The sequence below is a fragment of the Magnolia sinica genome, chromosome 2, assembly GCF_029962835.1.
Source record: "Magnolia sinica isolate HGM2019 chromosome 2, MsV1, whole genome shotgun sequence".
NCBI classification, from domain to species: Eukaryota; Viridiplantae; Streptophyta; class Magnoliopsida; order Magnoliales; family Magnoliaceae; genus Magnolia; species Magnolia sinica.
In genome coordinates this window covers 95569721-95592524 of record NC_080574.1, presented here as the reverse complement: position 1 = coordinate 95592524, position 22804 = coordinate 95569721, and the positions used below count along the sequence as shown (strand labels likewise).

At 37.0% G+C, this 22804-nt stretch overlaps 1 protein-coding gene across 1 annotated transcript; it reads left to right on the top strand.

Annotated features, from left to right (window-relative positions):
* Positions 1-1225: 1225 nt before the first annotated feature.
* Positions 1226-15243, top strand: LOC131226400 (putative E3 ubiquitin-protein ligase LIN-1). Its single transcript, XM_058222146.1, has 16 exons — positions 1226-2237; positions 2606-2642; positions 2832-3233; positions 3370-3455; positions 4953-6239; positions 7029-7173; positions 7268-7525; positions 7981-8290; positions 8777-8901; positions 8985-9104; positions 9492-9623; positions 13476-13598; positions 13691-13801; positions 14442-14585; positions 14717-14968; positions 15055-15243. Exons 1-16 carry the CDS (start codon positions 1300-1302, stop codon positions 15070-15072), a joined length of 4488 nt encoding a protein of 1495 aa, XP_058078129.1. The 5' UTR covers positions 1226-1299; the 3' UTR covers positions 15073-15243.
* The last annotated feature ends 7561 nt before the right edge of the window (positions 15244-22804 follow it).

Below are 22804 nucleotides of genomic sequence, written 5' to 3'. Positions count from 1 at the left end.
AATATTTGAAACGTTGAATCTAGTTAGGTAATTTGACCAAACTTCAAGGACAATATGGCCAAATTCCCTATATTCAAATCACGAACACGTCACTTTCATTGAGTCTACGGTTTTGGGAGATGGCTTCAGCAAAAGCGCCAAAGCCGGCACCCCTGCATTTCCCTCTCAAAATCAACTAAGCATCTCTCTCTATCTGTCACTCACCCCTTTCACACAAGCCGGCATTTCTTTCCTACATTCTTCGCTCTCCCTCTCTCTCTCTCTCTCTCTCTCTACATCCAAGGTAAGCGAATTCTGCTATCCTCTCCCCTCTTTTGTGGTTTTTTGTTCTTATTTAGAGCTATTCTGCAAGTTATTTTGTGAAGATGGATGGTTTTTTGTTCCTGTTCTGTTAATTTTAGATATTGAAACTACGGAAACATACAGTGATCGATGTACCCAGCAATCGTTTGACTGGAATTCAGATAAGTGGTCTCCTTGGTAAATGGATGATCTCTAAAATTCTCCACCATTGGATCATCTTGAACCTCTGACTGGACCCCAATAATGTGGACCATTGGCTGTTTGGTCCTATTAGCAAGCTATCAATCACATGGCTAGATGTTCTCATAAGAGTGTTACTGTTGGATTTCCCATCCCATGATGGTCGAGTGGACGCCACTCATACTCTCTCAGTAGATCGAGCAGAAAAACACAATTTCTTCTGATCAGATTGTCAGTTGAGTCATTGAAACTGGTTTCTTGTTGAGAGTTTCTATTCATTCTGTATTTCCTATTCAGAACATCACTGTTTGTTCTATGAGAAACAATTGATTTTTGCTATTGAATCGACGAAGGTTCGTCTTCAATTTTCACTGGCTTCTGTCCAAATTGTTGAAGTTGAATGAGTTCTTAAATCATTTGATGAAATGAGTTTTCATAAATTGATGAGTTACCAATTTCTAATTCAGGAAATCCTCAGTTCTGCTTCTTATACTCTTCGTTCTCCTGATACAAAAATATTGGACTAATCCACCATGATTTTTTAAGTTTGGATTTTCTGATTTAAATACGTTATTTTGCAGTTTTCATAACATGCAGTTTATGCTTCCTATGTTTTGAGTGTCGCTATTGAAACTGATAAAAAAATTCTTAAATCTTTTTGGCTTTTCATCCTAATTTTGAAGAAAAATGAATAATTTTCTCCTTCTAAATGTTGGATAATTCGATTCCTTGTCAGGAAACTGAAACTCAATGGGAATGATTAATTTCAAATCATACTGAGTGATTCGCATTCAGGCCACGATAGTCTTTGCATGTATGGCTGGATACAACAAGTTCACCATGGACGGAAAAGATATAGTTAGATTCCTGTCTGCGACAGTTGGAAGTTTTGCTCAAGACCGTTTGATCAACAAGGACCAGAGGATTCAACACAAGGAGCAGTGTGCAGAAAGGTTAGCTGCTGAAGATGGTAGCTGCGACAAAAATGGAGAAGTCCGATATTCTGATCAAGCAGTCTTGGCGAATTTGGACTGGGGGATTGATGCCCTTGAAGAAGCAATCAACACATCCAATATCGAGACCAAGAATGCACGATTGGACTATGCGGAGAAGATGCTGCAGGTCTGCGCGATGTTGAATTCCCACCAGAAAACAGCCGGAGTCCCTAACTTCTATCTCTCTGCATGGGCCCACCTCAACCTTGCGTTCTTATGGAAGCTTCGGAACAATGTTCACAACTCTGTTCTTCACGTGCTTGAGATGTTCATTGTTGATCCTTTCTTCTCACGGATCGACTTTGCACCTGAGCTGTGGGAAGTCCTATTTCTTCCTCACATGAGCTCAATCGTTGGGTGGTATTCAGAGTCAAGGCATAAAATCGTAATGGAAGTGATTCCTGATTCTGCCGATCTGTCCTTTACAGCTGATTTTGATCAGTTCTTCAATGAGTCTTTGATCTTGTCAATGCGGCCGGATCAAGCTGACAAGTTGCAGAAGTTGGAAAAGCTCTATGGGGAATCATTGGATGAGAACACCCGGCTCTATGCAAGGTATTATAAGGAGTGTGTGACCTTCAATTCGACGGTTAGCAAGAAGGGGATGCCAATGTTTCCTATTGCAGAGCCACCCATGACACCTTTGCATGAAGTGAGCCGATCGATACCGAATTATGTGAAGTTTGGTCCGATCTTGCCTAAGAGTGCTGGGTTTTCTCCAATTTTGAAAGATAAAGATGATGAACAAGAACATTGCAGGTTTGTCTTCTTCATCATTTCTTTTCGATTGGGCGGCTTGGATGCACCATTGAATTGAATTCCAATAGTTATTATAGTGGAAATGAATATTCATATCGAATGATGGGGATCCAAATTGCAATTGCAGTTCTTTCAATTTGGACTCAAAAGGATTCTTTCTGCAATTCTAGGATACTTCCCCATTGTGAATACCAGGAAACATCTCTTGATTGAAATTCAATTCATTTGTGCATGCAAACACATTGCTAATGAAAAGTTCAAATTAGTAGCAATCTTAATTTTGAATTTGAAATTTGTGAAATTCATGACCTGTTATTCTGATAGCACTCTGATTTCTTTCTTCCGTGTTTGGATCTCTTGACAAGCAGATTGAACATAACTTCAAACGCCAGACAGAAACTGCAGGTATCCTCTAAGATGGTTTCCAATGCAATTCTGACTCCAAAAACTACGACTTTCATTCACTTATTGTCTTGTTTTGGAACGCTTGAAATGCTGTTTTGGATTTATTTTTTTGCCTTCTTTTGATCTTTTTTAGGCTTTGTGGATGTAGTCAGTAAAAGGACTTTTTATTGTTGTTGTTGTTGTTGTTAGGATATCATGCTTCCGGAAAATGAAGATGGCTTTGATGCTGATTATGGGGATGCTGATATGGATTCTAATGTTAGAACTCCCAAAGTGGTTGCTACGAAAAGCATGTCATCAGTGAAGGAAGAGGGAAGTGGGTCGAAAATACGGCAGTCAAGAAGGAAGGATAGCCGATCCTATTCTCCCAATATTTTCTCTCCTATGGATTCCCCATGCACTCCTCCCAAGGTCGCATCGCCACAACTGGAGGTCTCTTCTAAGAAAGAACCTGAACAGTTACTGCGGCTTTTGTCTGGTCGTCTTACAAATCCTACCATGCCCATCTCCTTGCCTAACTCTTTGCCTGAATCTCCTCGTCCATGCAATGATTCCAGCATTAGCTCAGCAGAATCTGATGGCGAAGTGCTAGTAAGTGTCTTCAATCCTCTTCAGATTCAACGCTCACCTGACCATATTTAAGTTCTTATTTATTTTATTTTATTTATCTTTTTGTGAACTTGTAAAATTGGGTTTCTGTTTGAAAGAATTGTTGTTCTCCATTCAGGAAGTGCAGAAAAATTGCAGGAAGAGCTTCAGTTGCAACAGGAGTATGAGTTTTGGAAATACAAAGACCCAAGTTTCAGAGGATGGGTAAGAAATGGCATTTTTTTTTCTTTCAATGTTAATGGTTTCTTTGAGTTCATATGATGATTATTTCTCTTTCCTTGGCTTGTTTTTTGGGCCGACATACCATTGGAAGACGCCTTTGATTGGATTCCTTTTTTCTTTTTTTCCTTGTCGGAGTCATTGATGAGAGAATTTTATGATCCTTGACTGAAAGTTGTGTAGCAACAGTCTGCCCTTGGTTTGTACAAGTGGAACCCATATTTAGGTAGTGTTCGAAATATCAGTATTGCATTACGTATTGCATTCTTGGGATACAGATATGTATCGGTTCTTGCACGGGATATATCATTTGTATTGGGTAATTTATTGCACTTTTTGGGAAACGTGGGGAAACATTGGGGAAATGTTTGAATTTTTCAATGAAACTTCATGTTTTGTTAAAAAAGACCTTAATACACGGTTTTAAATCATAACATCTCAAAAAAGAAGTGCACATAATATGTTTCCCTTGTATAGGGTCTTATGCTATGCACTATCTAACTGAACTAATTCAACTATATTTAAATTGAATGCATAACATTTAGAGTGTATATGATGGTTATTTCATCAAACACTCTTAAATACTTCAAAATTAGTCTCAATTGATAGCCGGTTGAAGACAATTTTTTTTTTTTAATAATAATTTTTAATTAAAACATGATTTTTATTTCCTGAAAATTGACGAGGACTTAACAAATCAGTATATCAGCCCTCATACATACTTGATTTCATGTTTGGAGTGTAACATTGCAAGCAATTTGGGAGAAATTGGGGAAATTTCGAAATTTCTCTAATTTTTCCCAAATCAGACCACCTACACTTAAATTCTGCAATTAGAATGTATGTGATGATCATTTCATTAAATACTCCCAAATACTTTGAAATTAGTCTCAATTGATAGCTCGTTGAAGAAAATTTTTGAAAAAAATATGGAGAACATGAAGAACCAATGGATATCGAAATCAAAGCTCCAACTCCATAATTTTTCATAAAAAAAACATGAAGAACCAATGGATTTATAAAAAATAGACACTGATTTAACATAATTTCAAAAAAAAAAAAAAAACTAAAAAGGTTCGGAAATTAAAAATACTCATTGGATTGAACATGAGGGATATATTGGCACCACCTGTGCGTTTTGTATCGAACAGGTGGAATACAAGATATATCTATGAATATAGTTGCCTATATCATCGATATTTAAAACATTGCATTTAGGTGATCCGGCCTATTGAAAAAGAAATATAGAACGCGTTCACATTCAACTACAAAAGGCCAAAGATTGGATTAAATGGATATTCCAATCCAGCAGATATTTCAGGCATGGTCCACCCATGGTGGGGATCATCAGATCAATGATAAGGATCACTGAAACATGGGTCTTACTTCTTTTGTCAAGAATCATGTAATTCCTCCTTTAAAGTACTTCCGTTGGTAACACAACCAAAACATGCACTGACATAAATCTCTTGGATTCTGTAGTTTCCTCAGCGAAACCGAGGAAGAAGTGAGCCAGAGCAGCATCTCTCCCCCATCATCTGAGAAAACTCCTCGAACAAGACCTTCGAAAGATTTCGTCTGTCCTATCACAGGCCAGCTCTTTAGTGACCCAGTGACTCTTGAAACAGGCCAAACATATGAGAGACGAGCAATCCAAGAATGGTTAAGAATGGGAAAAACTACGTGCCCCATTACCCGTCAGCCTCTCTCTGCAACTATTCTACCCAAAACAAACTATGTGTTGAAGAGACTAATCACCTCCTGGAAGGAACAATATCCCGATCTTGCCCAAGAATTTTCCTACTCCGAAACCCCAAGAGCATCCCTAAGCTCCACATCTTCAAGCGAATTGCCATTGAAGTCAACCCCATCAGTGGCTTTCAATGTTCTCATCCCACGAACTACAAATGATGGTATTAAAGGCGAAAAAATTAACAGAAGATTCATGCAGTCTGTAGTCGCTACCTCTCCAACCAGTGTGATATCTCAAGCAGCCACTGAAAGTGTTATAAACAGTTTAAAGCCTTACACTTCATGTCTATGCACTTCAGAGGACTTGCAAGAATGTGAAGCAGCTGTTTTAAAAGTTGCAAGGATATGGAAGGACTCAAAGGCCGATCCAGCAATCCATGCTTATCTGGTGAAACCAACTATAGTAAATGGGTTTGTTGAAATACTAATGGCTTCTGTCGACAGAGAGGTTCTCAGAACGTCAATTTACATCCTCTCTGAGCTTATATTCACAGACGAAAGCATTGGTGAGATTCTCACCAGTGTAGATTCTGATTTTGATTGCCTGGCTGCTCTGCTGAAAAATGGCTTGGCTGAGGCCACCGTTCTTATTTACCAGCTAAGGCCGGCATTCTCTCAGCTTTCAAACCATGACCTTATTCCCTCCCTTGTTCAAGTAATCATAAACAAGAATGATGAATCCAATGAGTTTCGGTTGGTCGTGGAGCCCAAGGATGCTGCTATAGTGATGCTAGATCAGATCCTGTTGGGAGGGGATGAAAACAGCAAGTCGAACAATGCTTCAAATGTTATTTCTGTGAATGGCCTTCCTGCTTTAATCAAATGCTTGCATCGGATTGAGGGAAGGGTATCTGTTGTATCTATACTTTTAAGCTGCATGCGTGCAGACAAGAGTTGCAGGAATTTCATTGCAAACAGAGCCGAGTTGTCTCCTGTTCTTGAGTTATTTCATGCAGGCGACGACAGCTCTAGGAGTGTATGCATTGATTTTATCTCGGAGCTGGTTCGGTTGAATAGGTATGCTCTTACCCGTTTGGTATATCTTGTCTCTGCTTGTCCAATGCTAAAGGTTTTCAATTTTTTGAGCCTACTGGATCAGGTTTCTAGTCAAAATTGTGTTTCATGCTCTAACCTCCACCATGACATGCACCTTGATCCCTAAAAGTTGACATTTGAATGAGTTTATTCAAATATGATTCCAGCTGCATATTTGGATTTCATTTAGATGTCCTTCTTTTCAAATGCAAATGATTTTATTATTATTATTATTTTATAATTCGGTCATTATTTTTCACTCAGTTCTTTTTGCTGATCATCAAAGATGTACTCACAAGGTGTTATATGTAAACCTTAGTTTCTTTGGGGAAATATATATTCCGTCATGAGAGAGAGAGAGAGAGAGAGAGAGAGCTATCATTGTATTGAGAGCTGGTTTTTTTTTTTTTTTTTTTTTTGTCTTTGAGCATAGTTGATCGGTGTGAATCTGTGGACATACCAAAAGGGAACCAAGTAAATCTGTGTTGTGGTTTGCATCTTTTCTCTGTTTTCTTTTGATCGCCATGTGTGTGGTCGAGAAGGGATATTTTCACCAAAAACTTTTATTTCAATTTTCATCAACCCATTTGGATGCTGACTTTTTTTTTCAGTGGTAATATATACTTCATGTTTGTTTTTGCATGATCTCTCTCTCTCTCTCTCTCTCTCTCTCTCTCTAAAACATGCACACTTGATTCATCTATTACAAATCAAGTTCCCAATAAGCTGTTACTCAATAACCAATAACATTTCCTTGCGGTGATTCGGCAGGAGGACATTCTGCAATCAGATTTTGCAGATAATTAGAGATGAAGGTGCATTCAGTACCATGCACACTTTTTTGGCGTACCTTCAAATGGCCCCAATGGACCAGCAACCAGCTGTTGCCAGCCTTCTTATTCAGCTTGATCTCCTGGTCAGCCTCATTTTTATCACATTACTGCACTGGCAAATGTTCTCAGCAACCATCATGGTCAGAAGCCCTGATGACTATGATTTTCTTTTTTTAGGTGGAGCCTCGGAAGATGAGCATTTACAGGGAAGAAGCTATAGAAACATTAATTGAAGCACTCCACCGAAAAGACTTCCCTGTTTCTCAAATCATAGCCCTCGATGCATTGGCATCTCTCTCTGGTCGATTAACTGCCTCAGGAAAGTCTCTTACGGAAACCTGGTTACTCAAGACTGCAGGACTTAATCAACCTTATAATGCTTTAATGAAGGCAGAGAAGACACGAAAAGTGGAGGATGAATCAATCGAAAAAATGGTCTGTGTTGCCTCAATTCTGACTGGTTTGCTGAATTATATGATCATTGACCTGGTTTTATATTATCCTCGGGTTTTCAGTTTGTACAAGTGTGCCCATGGTTCTTCCATGGATGGAGAGTGGCTGGAAATCTTTCAGATTAGAAGAACCTAGCCATCCAATCTTTACCATTTTTTTTTTCAGGTTGAATGAGGACCATTGCTGTATTTCTTTTCTGAACCATCAATTTGCATGCCCCCAATTGAACAGTTAGGTGATAGTCCATCCACTGTGAAACCCATCATGTCAACTACTTCAATCTCCCATCCATTGGCCTCATGTACTGTATATGGACCTGAGGATTTTCTCTGATTGAGGATCATATAATTCAAGTTCTTCTTCTTCTTCTTCTTCTTCTTCTTCTTTTTGTGTGTGTGTGTGTTTGTTTCCTGACTATTGTAACTTGGGGTGCATAGGAAGAAGAAGAGAAGGCTGCAAGTGCATGGGAGAAGCGAGTAGCATTTGTCCTTTGCAACCATGAAAATGGATCCATTTTCAAAGCATTAGAAGAATGTTTTAAGAGCAACTCCTTAGAGATGGCAAAACAATGCTTGGTTGTCGCTACATGGCTGACCCACATGCTTAATGATCTTCCTAATACTGGAGTTAGAGATATTGCTCGTCAGTGTTTGCTTGACCAATTCATTAATATCCTTCAGTCGTCTAAGAACCTTGAGGAGAAGGTTCTCGCCACCCTAGCTTTGAGAAGCTTTATCCATGATCCAGGTAATATTGCCCCCTGAAAGCTCATATGATCATGCACTACCATAGTTGTCAATTCTGTTTCAGTGGGTTTCATTTTTCCTACTGGAACATAAAGTCTATATCTTTCAACTTATTTTGGTATTTGGTTTTGGAAAAAGACAACATGTAAATTTTTTCTAGGAATTAAGAAAAATAGGAAATCACTTCTTCCCGAAAGAGAGGGTTTCATGCATCTTAAACCTCACATTTCGAGAAGATGAATTTTCCAACTAAAAAAAAAAAAAAAACAAAACCAAAAACAAAAACGAAGGAAGAATTGCCGATACAAGGGCAGACTAGAAAAAGCAGTGTATTATGGGACCTGAAACAGTATGAGATGTTTCCACTTTTTCAGCCGTACTAGCACGATTTTGACAACCATGTCTGACAACTGTGTACTGAGCATTTTCTGTTTTCCTAGCATAAATTACATGCAGATGTTAACTGATACATTTTCTAAGGTTTCAGATGCACTTAAAGAACTTGGAACGTATGCAAATAGCATTTGTAAGCCCTTGAGAAAGCTTAAACGGTGTTCAGTAGTGGTTGCAGACACACTAAAAGCACTAATGAACTTGCCATCAGTCAATGCAGTGAGTGGAACCATGCTCTCCCAAAATTTCATTTAATAACAAACAGAGTTGATTTCCAACCCCTGACATTTCTGCTGTTTCAGACCGAGCTATGGTCATGTGCAGAAGCAGTTGAGATTGATGCAAGTGCTAATGGGGATGTCCTGTCTTTGGTTCATCTCAAAGGACGGATTTTTAGCAGCCATTCTGATGGACACATTAAGGTATGTTGCAATGAATTTTATCATCCAGCGAGTATTAGAATGGGTGGTACGCTATTCCCCCAAAGAAATGCTAGATCAATATGTGCTTTACCTGAAGTGCTTAATATCTTGTTTTGGGGCAAAAAAGGATGAAAATGGAAGTCTGCTTAATGTGGTTTCCATTTTTAGTGCCCCCCAAGTCCCTATCCAAAGGTGCAATAATCTGGTCCCAAAATTACATTCATACAAGAAATAACTACTTCATTTGACTTGTCACTTGTCCAATGTGACATGGTGCTGAGTGCCTGGCCATAAGTGCGAGAAACAGAAAGAGAGAAGAATTAGGAGTCTTTAGTAAGAATGATCTGAAGCTGACTAAGGTTAATTGTCCTTACGTAATTTATCTAGGTTTGGGATTCTGGGAAGAAGATTTTAAGGTTGATTCAAGAAGTTCGTGAGCACATAAAGGCAGTAACATGCATGTTCATTCCACCTTCAGGTGACAAGCTTTACAGTGGCTCTCTAGACAAAACAATTCGAGTAAGTGGTCTTCTGTTTCTACTGTCTTTTTGAAAGATGTATCTTGTTTGGATGTAATACTGAAATCACTGCCAGATAATCAGGAAATAGTGAAATATATCTTTTCTTGATTTGCCAGAAGTGATTTTAAATACTTTTTTTTTTCTCCAAAAAAACAAACAAATCCTTTCTGATAGTGGGAAACATTTTTTTATTCTTCAATCAAGTAATAATGCTCATTTATTATTAATGAAATAGCATTTATTTTTTTCTTCGATCAAGTAATAATGCTCATATATTATTAATGAAATATCTCCCTGAGGTACCTATGGTGAAAACATTGCAAATTTAGTACAGAATGCCAATCAGTGGCAAAACCTGATTTGAAGATTTGAGAGCATATCTCAACATTTGAATTTTCTTCCCAGCAAGATTTGGCCCAATGAGAAGCTGGAGAGGATACTCAAACTTGTTCTATAGAGAGAAACTACTGAACAATGGAATTGAGAGTGACCCTTGATTCAAAGCATTATAGTAAGGCACCTCTTCCAGAAGATTAATTCATTCAAAAGGGCAAAGGCCTTCTCTTTGATCGCATTAGAGATTCCAGGCTGCAAAGGGGAAAATCTGTCCACCTATCTTCAATGGCAGCTTGTTGAAGATTCCCTTATTGGTTGAATTTTGACTAGTCACAAGGCTAGTGAAATCTAGGTGTATCTTGGACATGTCCTGAGACCACAGTACCTGTAAAAATTGATCTAATTGATTGCAAAACAGGCCTTTGTAATTTCCACAAAGACACCTGCAAAGTGTACTTCTTGACCATGGAAATTCCAGCAAATGGGAAGGTTCGCATACATCTAAATCAATAACATCAAAAAAGGATCTGAGCATGGCACTGTACTGAAATTAGAAAAGAAAATACAGGTCAAAGTACTTTAGCTGACAGTGCAGTGATCAGAGACATACTATTTTATCCACACAAGGAATGACACTCATGCAGTTCAAATCATATCTGTGAGGAAGTTCATGAGTACATGGCAAGCTAAAGAATTTGATATGCAAACATAGGTGATATTTGGGTTGATCATTGGTGATTTTTCAAATTCTAAAATGTTTAAGACATGAATCTGATCCTAGTTTACCAATCAATATATATATATATATATATATATATATATATATATATATATATATATATATATATATATATATCAACTAAAGAAGAGAATATTTAATGTACTCTGTTTCCTTGCCCTTGCCAATTGCTACTCTTGTTTTGGTTCTAGCACTAAATAGATTTTTTATTAGTTTATGAATGTGAAAGTAACGCAAAGAGATTCCCTCTACATTCCTAATGCCCAAATGTGATTAGAAAAGCCATTCAATCAGAGGTAGAAGACCCAATTACCTATGCAAGGAAACTCCAGATTACTCTATTGATGCATTGGCTCCAAGTACTATTTTAATAAGGGCACCTTTTTAAGAAAGAAAATGATCATGGAAAGTGGTTTATCCCTAAATCCAGGAAAAGATATTATTGCAAGCTGAAGAGCACTATTTTAATAAAGAAAATGATCATGGAAAGTGGTTTATGCCTATCCCACACAGAGGATGATAGCTGAAGGGCACCTTTTTAAGAAAGAAAATGATCATGGAAAGTGGTTTATCCCTAAATCCTGGAAAAGATGTTATTGCTGACTGTGATTGAATATGATACCCTGTGCACCTTTCATCTTGTATGGTTGGCTTCATTCAAGAAGTCAAACCTGAGTATCTGGGACAATGCTAGGATGATGATGATGATGATGGTGATGATGGCAATGGTGACAATGACACTGAAAGTTATGATGCTTTACTTCATTGCACTGGATGTACAGTTCAGGAACATGTTCATGTACTTCTCTCCAAAAGTGCATGAAACTGGTGCTGTTTCTGGATTCTATTGAACTGTTAAACTAATCCATCACCGGCAGGTTATTATCATTTGCACATCATGTATTGGAACAAAGGCATCCAGTGGTGGAACTAATCTATTCAAATATCTGGAATACATATTTATATGGAAGATGTCTGTCCATAATAAATTATCACTCCTTTTAGTATCCAGGAACACTTTGAAAGCTAGGATTGATACTTGCACAGACTGATGTTGCTTGAACTGTTTAAATAAGATTCAAAGGAAGTAAAAACCCACTGATTTTCCTTTTATGACTATCATCAATGCATTTCTTTGCATCATCCAATGTGTGCCAAGGGACTAAATGGAATCACAGAAAGAAAAACAAGTACCCAAACCTATTTTCAGTTGCTTCTCTCCATATTTCCATCAAAATCAAGTCCTGTATCTGTGTTATGGATATTTTCCATCCAGAAAATTGATCTAAGGAGCCCCACTATGGATATACCAACCCCCAAAATCTTTTTGATTAATCCTAACCCTGGGATTTATTGAATAGACAGAGAAACTTAGCCAAAAAATACAACTGTGGTCCAAATTCAAGAATGGAAGTTGGCTAAATGTTTAGGATTTCTCCAATCGGGAAAAGTTTGGGCAAGGTCAAATAAACAGTTGGGATCACCAAAGAATGGACCTCACCTGTACATGGGGGTGGCAACGGGCCAGGTATGCTTGACGGGTACCCGAACACAGACCGACATTATCTGGGTATGGTTCTAGGTAAATGGGTTGGGTATGGGTATCAATTTAAGCCTGTTTAATAAATGGGCTGGGTGTGAGTATATGGCTGCCCATACCTAGACCCAGCTCGAACCTGATTATATTTTATATTATATATTTATATATGTTAAATTCTTAATATTAAAATTAATTTGTAATCAATAATTAGTATTTTTTATCTATAAATCTACATAATGAAAAAGAGGTTAATTCTCACCTTGTTATATGCAATAACTGTGCATACCATCCAACCTGTCCTACAACGTTGACCCACCATGACAAGCGGACCCACCTTGGTCTGTGTATGCTATCCAACCCAAGAAACCAGGTTGACCCACCATGAAAAGTAGGCCTGCCTTGGTTTGTGCATTGTGTATGCCATCCAACCCATCCAACAGGGTTGATCCACCATAAAAAGTGGGCCCACCTTATTGTGTTCATTGTGCACACTATACAACCCGTCTAATAGGGTTGATCCACCATGAAAGTGGGAACCTCAAAAGTTTCGCAGACCCAACCATAATGTGGGCCACAATTATAATTCAGTGTTTAATTTGAGTAACTGCATCCCACCTATACCATAATTAGTCGTGTGATAGATTAAAAACATCATTAAACAATGAAAGTGGACGCCCCAAAGTTCCTCAAATCCAACAATAACGTAGGCCATATATACAACTCACAGTTTAATTTAAGTGCATGCCACATGTACGTTAATTAATCATGTGATGGATCAAAAACATCATTAATAGATCTTGACTTTTCAAATTTTAATATAAAATATCATGTTGTTATTTATCTATATTTTTGAAGAGAAACCACATTTTATTTTCCGATTCAAAATCTAACCTTTTTTAAGTTAATGGTGATTTTTTTATTTTTTTATTTTTTTTTTTTGAAATTTGAAATGATAAATGGGTACCTAGCACCCAATGGGTATGGGTACGACTGTCTATTTCAGGCCTAACATAGGTGTGGGTACATGTGTGGCTTTAATAGCCATTGGTGGGTATGTGTATGTGTACCCTTGCATGCAACCTGAATCTCGGCCCATTGCCATCCCTACCTTTCTAGGCTCAAGGTCCAAGGATAGTTTACATATCCCCAGGAGGGTGTTTACAGAATTCCTCAAGTTACATGCATTGTGATTGCCAAAAAAGCACTAATCACTGTTTTGTTTTGTCCATTTAAAGGTTTGGGCGATTGGACCAGAAGAAATCCATTGTGTCCAAGTTTATGACATGAAAGAGTCAGTACACTCATTGGCAGCTAGCAGTAGCCTTGCATGTTTTGCTTCTCAAGCAACTGGTGCCAAGGTCAATGCCCTTATAATATCATTATCATTTTGACAATCCAAACAGCTTCATTCCATCCTTGTATCTCTTTGCTGAACTTCTTGTGATTGCAGGTTTACAACTGGGGTGGGATTACAAAGCACGTAAACTTCAGTAAAAATGTCAAGTGCCTTGCCATGATGGAAGAAAGTATATATTGTGGATGTACTGGCTACAGCATCCAGGTGATGTATTCTTGACAATGCTTCTAGACTTCTAGTGCATTCCAATGGTTTTACATGCCCGGCGTTTCCCATTGCTTTCAAATCTTATGCTATTATGTGTAATCAGTCCTCTTGTGAAGACTTCTCTGACCTTATTCTAGAAGTTTACCATGTGTCTTAACTGCAAGGAACTGTACAATATACAATTGAGCATTTGAATGTATCAAAAGACTGTACATGTGAGCCAACCATTTTGTGTTCCAATTTCTGAATGGCACCCAAAGGTATCCCACATCACCTCATCTGATGATTCTAACATCCTCATTGGACCATTAAGAATAAACATTGTCAATTATCATTTCTTTTTTTCCCCTTTTTTCATTATCAATGGGTGGAAAGATCATTTCATTAGGTAAATATTAGGGCATATTGCATCTCATGATGGGATTCACCAGGTGAACAGATTAGATCTTTAAAAGGTTGCCCCATATGTACGGATGTTGTTTCTTTCATAATACCTTGTCTAACCAGGGATAAATGTAGAGAGAGCTTAATGGTTATTACATGAGGTAGTTAGGGAATGGTTAGCAGATATGGCATTCAAAGGCAACGAATGTTTGTAATTTGTCTGTGCTAACACAAGGAATGGATTCATGGTCAGGAAGTAGATTTGAGAAAGGGCACATCAAGCATATTCTACTCAGGGACAAGGAAACTGCTAGGCAAGCAGACCATACATGCGCTCTGCATTCGTGATGGTCATCTCTTTGCTGGTGGTTCTTCGGTTGATGGTTTAGCCGGCAAGGTGGGTTAAGATGTCGCCCTTGAATCCTGGAATAGTAAAATAATTTTGAAGATAAAATCTCTGTTACTTCATCAATACCTGATATTTCTGTAGACTTGCACCTTCTCAAAGATTTTAAATTTGCATTGAAGGTGTTCTCTCTGTCTACTAGAGCGGTCATTGGATCATTGTCGACAGGATTTGATATCCATAGTATAGCTGCTAATAACGATTTCGTGTTTACGGGAACCAAATGTGGGATCATTGAGGTCTGGTTAAGAGAACGGCTCACTAGAGTTGCATCACTTAAAGTTCATGGAGGAGGAAACACGAAGATTACTTCGCTGGCCTCAGATTCTGATGGAGAAATGCTGTTTGCTGGTACCTCCGATGGAAAGATTCAGGTTCGAGAATTAAATCCACATGAGATTAGTATGTCAAGTCTACACTTTATGTCACTAACTGCCATCTTCTTAACTGTTGTTTGCAGGGTTGGTCTCTGGATTGAGTACCATCGAGAAATAAATCATTTGCTATTTTTGTTAAAATGAATGCAATAATTGCATTTCTATATCTACATCTAATTCCAGATGATATGTAAATTATTCTTAATTCTCAAATGAGAAGTCGAAAAAGAAAAGAAAATGAAATTTATTCTTAGTCGAATCAGCAATTTGGATTGCTTATCACCAGTCAACACTATCACAGACCTGATCATTGGCTTTTTAAGTTGGCATTTGTGCACTTAAAAGCCAATTCCCACAGTTCCCTTTGCTTCAATCATCTTGCATGGCATTTAATGTCACATTACTTATTCTCATTCCAGTTATTTTGCATCATATGATGGGTTTTGTTTAATTGCATAATCAATTAAATGTAACAAGTTGATGATGATATTGGAGCAAGCCATGTGCACTGGTCTGAATAATGACAAAGAGCGATTTGGCATAGAAGTTCCTTGTCATCAGGAAAAGTGTTCTCAGCCGTTGATGTAATTGGACAGTGCATCTATAAGGTTGACATTGTACTGGATGACTGCTAATTAAGCAGTTTGGCTAGGTCTCTGCAGATTTGAGAGAGGTACATCAGTACATGAGTGTGTGGAGGGTTATGGCACTTGGTTTTCCACCTAATATGAGATTTTCCCTTATAGATCCCTTGCCTAGGGTGAATTAGACCTCCCCTTGATGTTGGATGCCATCCGTGTTGTGGATTGGTTGTCAGGATTTCATCTTCTCTTTTGGTGCTCTTCTTCGAAGGTAATCGATTTATGTCTTTCCTGTTTTTATCCTTTCTTTGTGATATATTGCTTCCTTTCCCAATCATCAATGAAATTAGATATTGGGAAGCTTTAAGCCTACGAAGATGGTATCAAAGTATGGTTACTTTTATATTTGAATGCATGATATAAGGATTGTAAAAAGTCAGATTTAATTGCTAATTTGTGTTTATCAGTTGTTTTGAATCACTTTATTCTTTTCTCTTTCGCGGATGAATTATGTCACTTATCTTGCTGGCCCCTTTTGGCTATTAAATGAGGTTAGAACAATAGGAAATTGGTCTTTTTAAAAGCTTATTAAGTAAGCTTTCTAACAAACTAAGATCATGTAATTTTTATTTATTTATTTATTGTTACTAAATTGGTATCAATTTTTCGAAATGAAGTCTTGTGACAGGATTCATAGTTTTGTATTATTTAGGGGTTGTTTGGATGCCTATAAAAAATTTTAGTAGTAAAGGATTTACAAGTAAAGACAATATAAGGGCTATTTGGATGCCTTTAAATCCTTCACGGGCTTTGAAAACTTTATAGGTTACGTGAACTTTTAGAATCCTAGAATTTTGTTGTGTTGTAAATTACAAGTAATCTGATTATAGGCCCAATTATTATTATTATTTTAAATTCTTCAAGAGAGGTTTCGCTAACAGTTGCCTCCTCTCTCTCTCTCTCTCTCTCTCTCTCTCTCTCTCTCTCTCTCTCTCTCTCTCACTCTCTTCTTACAAATAGCAGCCACCTGTAAACACTTTAAAGCTTAAAGCCAAACATGTTAGACTGTATACACCTTATACTTGAAAAGATCTTCTAGTGTAAAGTATTTAGAACTTAAAATTTTATAGGAATCCAAACAAGCCTCAATAGGATGAGCCCATCCTTGTCAACTGAAACAAGGCATCCTTGTCAATCGAATCACCTTGTTTTTTTTTTTTTTTTTTTTTTTTTAATGATTTGATTATATGGAAGTCCCATCATGTGGAATGATGTTAAGTGGGTTTTCTTTTTCATTCTTTACCAATTTTCATGGTGATTTAGCCATGGTAGAGAACTCATGTTAAATGAATTATTCTTGATTTTGGTTGCACCTTGTTGAATCTTGATAAAATTCGAAATCACCAATGGAACTCAACAAGAGGCAAAAGGTCCATTGATGATTCCTTGTGGAGGATATTCTCTTTTCCAATCGTCTGTTGCATGTAAAAGAGTTAGCCATGAAGAATGCCGTGGTGATTGTCCCTTCTTCACAAAGCAACTAAAGATGGTCCAATTTGATTGGCCATATCTTCTCATTTGTGGGGTCTTTTCTACTACAAATTTCATCATTAGACTGCTCTGGTTCTTATTTTCAAAAATGTATATTGTATGTTCAAAATTGACCAAGAATAAGTGAGTTATGGCTAGTCGACCAGAAGCATGTCAATGGTGCAATTCAATAATGATGATTTTTTGGAAACTTAATTATTGGGAATTTTCATAAAGGAATAGAAATGTAAATTTGTAAAAACATCTAGATTTTAAAAAATAGTAAGCATTATCATTAAAAATTAAAAAATCACACATTCAAGTTGTTTGATTGCTGTAGAAGTCAAATGCTAGTCTTCAAATGTAGGAAGCCTCTCCTTATTCTATTATAGATAAGAAGCGAGGAGGAGAGCTCTGCCTAGTGTAGGGCAAGACGCATACACACAAGGAAACTTCCTAGGTGTGCCTTACATGTCTTCTCCTTTTCTTCTATTTTTCTCTTCTCTCTAGATGTCAAGGGGAGAATCCAAAGGCACTCCCTTTCTTTAACTCCAATGGGATTTACAAGGAGTCAAGGTTTTAGAAGAAGAGCACCAATTATGGTACTCCTCACCTCTACAGGCTTTGTTATTACCCCACACCAATGATAAAGTTTGTAAGCCAACCTTATCCATGCACCCAAATTGACCAAGATCCCATGCTAGCCTAAGAGGTGACTATATGATCTCAACCTTCGAATATTCAATAAGCGTGATGAAAGATTTTGAATGGTTAAAACAAAAGATCAATAGTTAAAAAGTTTTAGTTAAATATTTGAAACTTTTGATCATCAAGCCCAACTAGAAAATCACTTGATGAAGGGGTCTTTTCACTAAAATCTCAGCCATAAACTAGTTCATCAAGGAAACCAATGGATTCCATGTTGGAACACGTGGGCTCCTAATATTGTATCCTAATGCATGTACCTAATCACACTTATATGTCAGTCACTAATGTTACTTTGAAAGTGAATCAAAGCAACATTAGGGCCATGAAGTCTCGACATAACCTTAGGTTAAGGACTAGTAAAAGATGGAACGTAATCAAGTTGATCTAATTTGGGCATGGTGAGTCTCCGGTCTCAACACTCGACGGCATCCTCTAATGCAATTGTGAATGTAGGTCTAACCACAAGGACATGCATACTATGAACACACACACTCCTAAGTGAGGTAGGGAGTAGGTACCAACATCTCATTAAGCTCGATGATGGAGAAATTTCATCCTAACTCGTCATAGGTTCTCTCACATAGGAGGACCAATATACCGTTTATGGATTACCCAATCATGTTATCATGGATCATGCTACTATGGCCATTAAATATAGGGTATTGAGGTCCATGAAACACAACTCTACATTGGCCAATATCCGTTACATCCAAACTCATATTCCTCCTAAGACAATAGAAGGAACCTCTCTCTCTTTAACTAATAATATTTTAAATAGTTAAGGCTTCCACTCATTTAATTATGGCATCAAGATGCAAATGAAAGACACATGATTATAAAAATCATTATTGGCTTTCAAGGCCACTCTATACCAAAACAATTTCCAACGGTTGTAGAGGTTTTCTTAGTGTTATGTAGTTTACATCTCAAATTATAAACTTTCATGGATTTTTAAGTGGGAGAATAAATCCTAGAATGCAATTAAAAAAAAAAAAAATACTTCAACTTTGAGAAGAATTACAATTTTAAGAATATTGATTTGGTAGTATTTTAAATTGATTCCAAATTTGAATGAATACTCATAGTATTATTCTAACCATATTAAGAAAGTTTAAGGATGAAATCTAGTCTGGATTGGATTCTATTACCCTTTGTGGAAAATTTTTCCTTTTAATTAAAATTTTACAAAAATCACAAGGTATAATGTCACGCCCCAAAATCCAGGTACAGATTGTGCACCCTCAGACTCGAGTTTCGGTTTGTAACCTGTATACAAATTGTACTAGCTTCATATTCTAATCAGTTTAATTAGAGATGAGAATTACATTCATTTTAAGTTTTACCCATTTCATCGAATTCTAATCACGCATACATAACACTTAGGACCAATCAACCAGGCTAATATATAAATCTTCATAACCATTCAAATAACATAAATCTCAAACATCATTAATTTATTATAGCATCTTACTATAAATATATTTATTCTAGACTCATATTGTCTCAATCAAATAAATCTAAACAATTTCTTAAAATCCAATAATCAATACCAATATGCATTGTACGCTAATCAAACTATCCTATCAAATAAATCAAATATTCAGGAATGATCTAATGCTGTCAATTCATCTTCAAACAAGTATGGCCACGTTTCACATGGGTTACATTCAGGTTCAGTGGCTCATTCTAGTTCTTGCGCCACATCATCTGCAAACAGCTCATCTGTATGGTTTTTCCATCAATAAAAAGGTAAGCTGGCCAGACTTAGTGAAATAACTCAACATGGTTCATAATCATAGCAATTAAAATAATACAAAGCACCGAATGCAAAAATGTTTGCACATGATGTATGAATGTGCTAGATGTAGAGCTATACACGAATTGAGTTAGTTCGGTTAACTCGCTCGACTCGAAAAAGCTCGATTCGACTCAGTTCGGAATTGAGTTTGAGCCGAGTTGAGTTGATTTTTGGAGCTCGAAAAAATTTCAAGTCGAGTTCAAGCTTGTCAGAGCTCGAATTGACTCGGATCGAACTTCAACTCGAATCGAAGTCGGATCGAATCAGTTTGGTGACTTGGTTATTTTGATATTGACATTGCTCACCAAGTGTTTGATGAAATGACTCGATGAAGTGTTGTTTTGGGTGCATACATTCTTTGTAAGATCGGCTAGTGGCGAGGAATGTATGGATACGAAACAATGCACTATATATAAAAAAAGAACTTTACATGATAAAACGACCTCCGTATCTTGATTTTGATGTTGCCTACCAAGTGTTTGATGAAATACTTGTAAACTGTTGTTGTTGTTTTGCATATTGCCTCGAGCTGCTGACCAAACCGAGTCGAGTTGGCTAGTTAGGCTCGAGGACTGAGCCAAGCTGAGTTCAAGTTAGGGGCAGTTACTAGCCGAGTTGAGTTGTGCCAAGCTTGACTCGGTTCGACTCGTGTACAGCTCTAGCCATATGACGTGATCATCCATCTGCTTAGGTTTGAGATCCTCAACCCACATCCTCCCATTGGGTAGGCTTCCACCTTTTGGTAGGTATGGGCATAGCCCGCATCTGGTAACGCTCTATCAAGATTGACATTCCTTCTAGGTAGGGCCCTCAGGATCAACCATGTATTATGTAAATGTAATAAATGATGTATAAATTTATCATTTTCGTACTTGTTCATATACACTTATTTAAATAAAAAATGTAAGTATGTGATTTAAAATCATATTTCTAGAATTTAAATATGAGAATATAAATAAACATGTGACAGAGTTTCATACATATCATCATTAGTTAAAATAATACTTTAAGCTGGTAATAAATCAGTCAAACTATACATATAAATAAATTAACACAACAACCAATCCCATTTTTATTCCTATGAACATGAGACATTTTGGGTTAGTCACTTGAGTCTAATATTATAAAATCCACAAGATAACCAGGCTTGTTTGAATTCGGAAATTCTAGGTGGGCCAAGCTTGGCTTGACTCGTCTCTGCTCTCATCTAGTTCAAGCTCAAGCTCGAGATCCGCCTCGAGCTTACCATTGGAGCTTGACTTGTTTGCTAAACTTTTCGAGTCGAGCTAGTGGATTGAGTTGAGGTGAGCTTACCTCGAGTCGAGTTGAGCTTGCTCCCAACCTAACCAAACCTAACACCCAACCTGCACCCGACTCAACCCAGCAACCCAACCCAAACCACAACCAATTCAACCTAGCCACCCGACCCAATTGACCCAACACCCGCACCCGACCCAACTCTCAAATCAAATATTCAATTAATAATATATAATATTAGATAAAGCAATAGAGGTACCTTGTTGTTGGAGAGAGAGAGAGAGAGAGAGAGAGAGAGAGAGAGAGAGAGAGAGAGAGACTGGAGCTCGGGTGTGGCGAGTTGGGAAAGAAAGGGAAACGATAGGAAAGGGACAGATAGGTTGGGTAGGGTTTAAGTTATATATATATATATATATATATATATATATATATATATATATATATATATATATATATATATATTCGAGTCGAGCCAAGCCAAGTTCGCGTCGAGTCGAGTTAAGTTCCATTATGATCGAACTCGGCTCGTTTTCAAAACGAGTTGGGTCATATGAAACTTGGCTCGCCTCGAATTATCGTTTAAGCCGAGTCAAGCCGAGCTAAATCAAGCCAAGCCAAGCAAGCTTTTTGAGCTAGTTTGGCTCATGTACAGCTCTACTTATCAATTATATCCACAACATTGTTATTCATCGATTATATTACACAGTGGAGCCCACTTTTGATTAACATACTAGGTGATCAAACTCTAAATGACCAAATAATTGAAATAATATGTTCATTACATTCAATTATCAAAATTCAGATATTTAAAAATTCTATTTAGACAACTATCGATTGATGCCATCAAATCAAGAAAATACACTTTAAGGTATACAGATCGTTGGACAAAATTTAACCAATTTAGACATATTTACACCCATTAATGCTTACTCCTTGGTCAAACACCAGAGAATACCCATGGATTTACTAATCCGAATCATTTATATGATTATTTACATCTAAATTCTGAAATTAAATGACAACTGATTTATCGAGGTATCTCAGTAGATGATTGGATCATCTAGATTCTTGAGGTCATGACATATTTCGACTCTACACATTGGATAAATGGTGTGGATCTAACCACACATACATCGATGGCCTATCTCGACCTTTTACGCTAAGTGATACCAATACTTGCGTAAAAATCTGAACTTTCGTTATTAAATACTTCTAGATCTAATTAGTTTGGCCCATTTGATGGTCAAATCGATCTGGAAGTTAGGGCCCCTTTATATTTTGGCTTTAAGAATCGTATGATCCGTACAGATCTAATACGATTCGATCAGATGCATACCAATTAATCTCCACGACGAGAAACTTTGCATGTAATTTTAGACTTTCATTATCTTACATTGTATCTACCTACAAATTAATGTAATGAACGTGTAGCCGATCCATACCGTTCATTACATAAATCGAGTCGAATTACATTAAATGAACAAAAATAATTAAAGAAAAATAACAAATTTACTGAATCTAATTTCTCCAAAATCCTCTCTCTCTTAGTTGTACGCAGGGTGTCTTTTAGTTAATGTCTAAGTTGGAGTAGAACTCCTCTTACTACACCCTCCTTAAAAAGAAAGGCTCATTTGAGAGGTTGAGAGATACAAGGAGACTTAGAGATATAAAAGGGAGAAGGATTAAACATACAAATAAGATAGGAGATAAGGATTATGTTTGGATAAGAGATAAAGATGAGATACAAAATCTCTCTCTAAAATTCAATTTATTTATTTATTTTTTCACAGGCGTTACATACAATCTCTTTTTGTCAATTTTTTCATGTTCTTTTTGTTTAAGGTGTTTTCAAACTACCATGCACATTGTGTCTAATGATGAATGAAAAGAGAATGTTCATATAGATGGATTTTAATGATATAATTACTATTTTTGCACTACTAATAAAACTTCCACTTA

Excerpts from the sequence above, each read along its gene's own strand:
- LOC131226400 (XM_058222146.1), top strand. The coding sequence starts at position 1,300 with ATGGCTGGATACAACAAGTTCACCATGGACGGAAAAGATATAGTTAGA. Across the intron at positions 3,234-3,369 it reads AATCTGATGGCGAAGTGCTA|GAAGTGCAGAAAAATTGCAG; the intron begins GTAAGTGTCTTC and ends TTCTCCATTCAG. Across the intron at positions 14,586-14,716 it reads TTGATGGTTTAGCCGGCAAG|GTGTTCTCTCTGTCTACTAG; the intron begins GTGGGTTAAGAT and ends TTTGCATTGAAG.